At 46.5% G+C, this 2,744-nt stretch overlaps 1 protein-coding gene across 1 annotated transcript; it reads right to left on the bottom strand.

Moving 5' to 3' along the window:
* Nucleotides 1-300: 300 nt before the first annotated feature.
* On the bottom strand, nt 301-723 carry LOC118707855 (CCHC-type zinc finger nucleic acid binding protein-like). The gene has a single exon (XM_036418699.1). The coding sequence runs from the start codon at nt 721-723 to the stop codon at nt 301-303; it is 423 nt and encodes a 140-aa protein (XP_036274592.1).
* Nucleotides 724-2,744: the final 2,021 nt, after the last annotated feature.

Here is a 2,744-nt window from a genome sequence, read left to right as displayed (position 1 = left end):
GCTAATATCTGTTACATGCCATGTGCCATGCTCTCTGCTCTCTTACTATAACCTGTGAGCTAAGGACTATTATTAACTCCATACTACAGATGAGGAAATGAGGCTTTGTCATTCACCCAGCCAGGCAGATAACATACAAAAAAAAAATGTATGTAGTCTACGCTTTGAAAGCAGTGTTTATTAAAATACATCTCATTTTCAAAATGTAATAGAATCTACAGCTATCAGCTGTTAACATGCGTATACATTTTGGGGGACACATATCTCCTTTGGGGAAAATAATTAGTGAAATTGTGTACCTTACTTGTTTAGTCTTGCTACCCATATTAATTCTTGAATATGTCCAAATTCTCCACAAGAATAGCACTTCTGCTCATCTGCATGGTCACAGTCACGAGTCAGATGGCCTGGTTTGCCACAGTTGTAGCAGCATTGCTCTCGCTCTCTCTTGGGCTCCTTGCAGTCCTTGGCAATGTGGCCACCTCTACCGCAGTTATAGCAGGCTTCAGTCTCCTGAAGATCACAATCCTTGGCAAGGTGACCAGACTCACCACAGCGATAACAGATGTCTGGGAGAGATGAGGAAACAAACTGGAAACCTCCATCCGAGGTAAAACCACCTCTGCCACGGCTCCTCATTCCACGACCACGGCCTCCACCAGTAGGGCATTCGCGTGCCCAGTGGCCAGATCGTCCACACTTGAAGCACTCATTGCTGCTCATGGCTGCAGTTTAGATCTTCCCGCATCAGGGCAGGCCCGCGGCGCCGGAGGACGAGAGACAGGCCAAGGTGAGCGGCTCACCAGGCAGCGGCTGTTTATTTTCAGGAGGGTCCTTGCCTGGGCCACACGCTGGTCTGCACACCCCATATTAATTCTTTCTATCACTCTCCAGTAAGCACATTTAGAAAATACTAGAGTAACCAAATGGTCACGCGTTGGTGAGAATGGTATCGGACTAACAGGTGGAGACTTGAGCTGTAGTCCCAGCCGAGCCATTCTTTTGATGTGTAAATTCAGAAGAAATCGTATCACCTCTCTGAGCCTCAGCTTCCTCAGCTGTGAAGTGACAGGTGGACTGAATACTGTCGAAAAGTCTGCACTTCTGTGTACCAGCCACACCATAAATCTTTAATCCACCAGGCATGGCAGCGTGTATGCACACCCATGCAGAAAACACTTCAGGAGCAACCGCTCGGCCACAACCATCCCTGTATTCATTCCTTCCAGACGGCTTGCAGGGAGGGGACCTCTCAGGAAAGATTAGCGGCTTGAAGCAAATGACGGTGAAATCCCTGGGAGAGCCAGATGCTCTGCACTCCGGGCTGGTTATTGGATCACTTCTGATTCATGTCTCCTGGCTGGTCTTCGCTGGCTTGTTCATAGTGCGTCCTCTCTCTCCCTCACTTCCTGCTACTGTCCGTTCTAGTTCCTTTCAGGAATGGCGGAGAACCAAATGTCACTCTTCTAAGGGGAGAGAAGGTTCTGCCTGGGGAGTCGCAGGCCCCTCACGCTCTCCTTGCTTCTGTCCAGGCACATGGGTTGTAGAAGGCAGAGCTGATTGTAACAACTGCCATTTTTATCATCTCTTGGGCAGCCAAATATTTAAATATGGCATGGGACTTTAATGCTTAAGTGGGTGATTCCTGCTTTGATTGCCTGTCCTGTGCATGGGTGCTAGTCCATTTCTCATGATGTGATTCTTCCACTGTGCTCTCCCCCCCCCCCACACACACACATTTCAGAGTTTCAAAAATCTTGTAAAACCCAATATTGATGACACAGACACTTTTCAATGCCCCTGATGGGAGTACAAGTAGATATCACCTCTATGGAAGGCAACTGGACAAATGAATCAAACAATTTAAAGAGCACATACCTTTGGATGAGCCAGTGTTTTCTATGAGGAAGCTGAGGGCCAAGCAATAATCACAAGAAAGACAACATTTAGATATGAGGCTGTTCACTGAAGCATCCATGTAATTGAAAAATGTTAGGCAAGAAGCCAGTTTCCAAGAACAGGGGATTGCAAAATTAATTAGGGCACGTCCATTACAAATCATGTGATAGAACATTTAGCGACATGAGAAAATGCTCATGATCCTGAATTAAGTGAAAAACTTGGGTTCCAAAACAGTACATGCAGGCTAAATCCATAAAATATATATATATACAATATATATATTAAAACATAACAAAGTAAGCATGCATGCCAAAATGTCAATAGTGGAATAATACACGATGCCTAGTTTCTGGTTCTATACGTTTTTAAAATGTTAACTTTATGAAGCAGGAGAAAATCTTTATATATACACCCATAACTTAAAAAACAAAACATATTCACTACATCTTTGTGTCCCAGAGGGTCACCAGGCAAGAGAAGGGCAGGCAGGGAGTACGTTTCCTCTCTCCTCTAGGAACAAGCCGTGGTTTCCTTCTGGCCACGCTCCCCTCTTACTTTCTGCTCCTCATTCTTCTCCTGGGAGGCCTGGGGAATCCTGCCTGATGGTGGTGGTGGTGGTGATGGTGGAGTGTGGGGGCTGAGTCATTCCATCAGACTGCCCAGGCTCAGGCCACCCCCCACCAGTAACCCATCCTGTCTGAGATGCTGAAAGAGCTGTCTGTGCACATCTTTCCCCCGTGCCCAGTGGCATCCTGTCAGTAACCTGGACCTGACCATGACAAGAGTATTTACACTACAGAAATGGCAAAAGCCACCATCAGGGCTTTCCCGGACACTCTAGG

The sequence above is a fragment of the Pipistrellus kuhlii genome, unplaced genomic scaffold (assembly GCF_014108245.1).
Source record: "Pipistrellus kuhlii isolate mPipKuh1 unplaced genomic scaffold, mPipKuh1.p scaffold_m20_p_6, whole genome shotgun sequence".
Lineage (NCBI taxonomy): Eukaryota > Metazoa > Chordata > Mammalia > Chiroptera > Vespertilionidae > Pipistrellus > Pipistrellus kuhlii.
Note: the sequence above shows the minus strand (reverse complement) of the source record. Positions and strands in the feature narration are given on the sequence as shown.

What these genes read in the sequence shown, in the direction of transcription:
- LOC118707855 (XM_036418699.1), bottom strand. Translation starts at nt 723, where the DNA reads ATGAGCAGCAATGAGTGCTTCAAGTGTGGACGATCTGGCCACTGGGCA.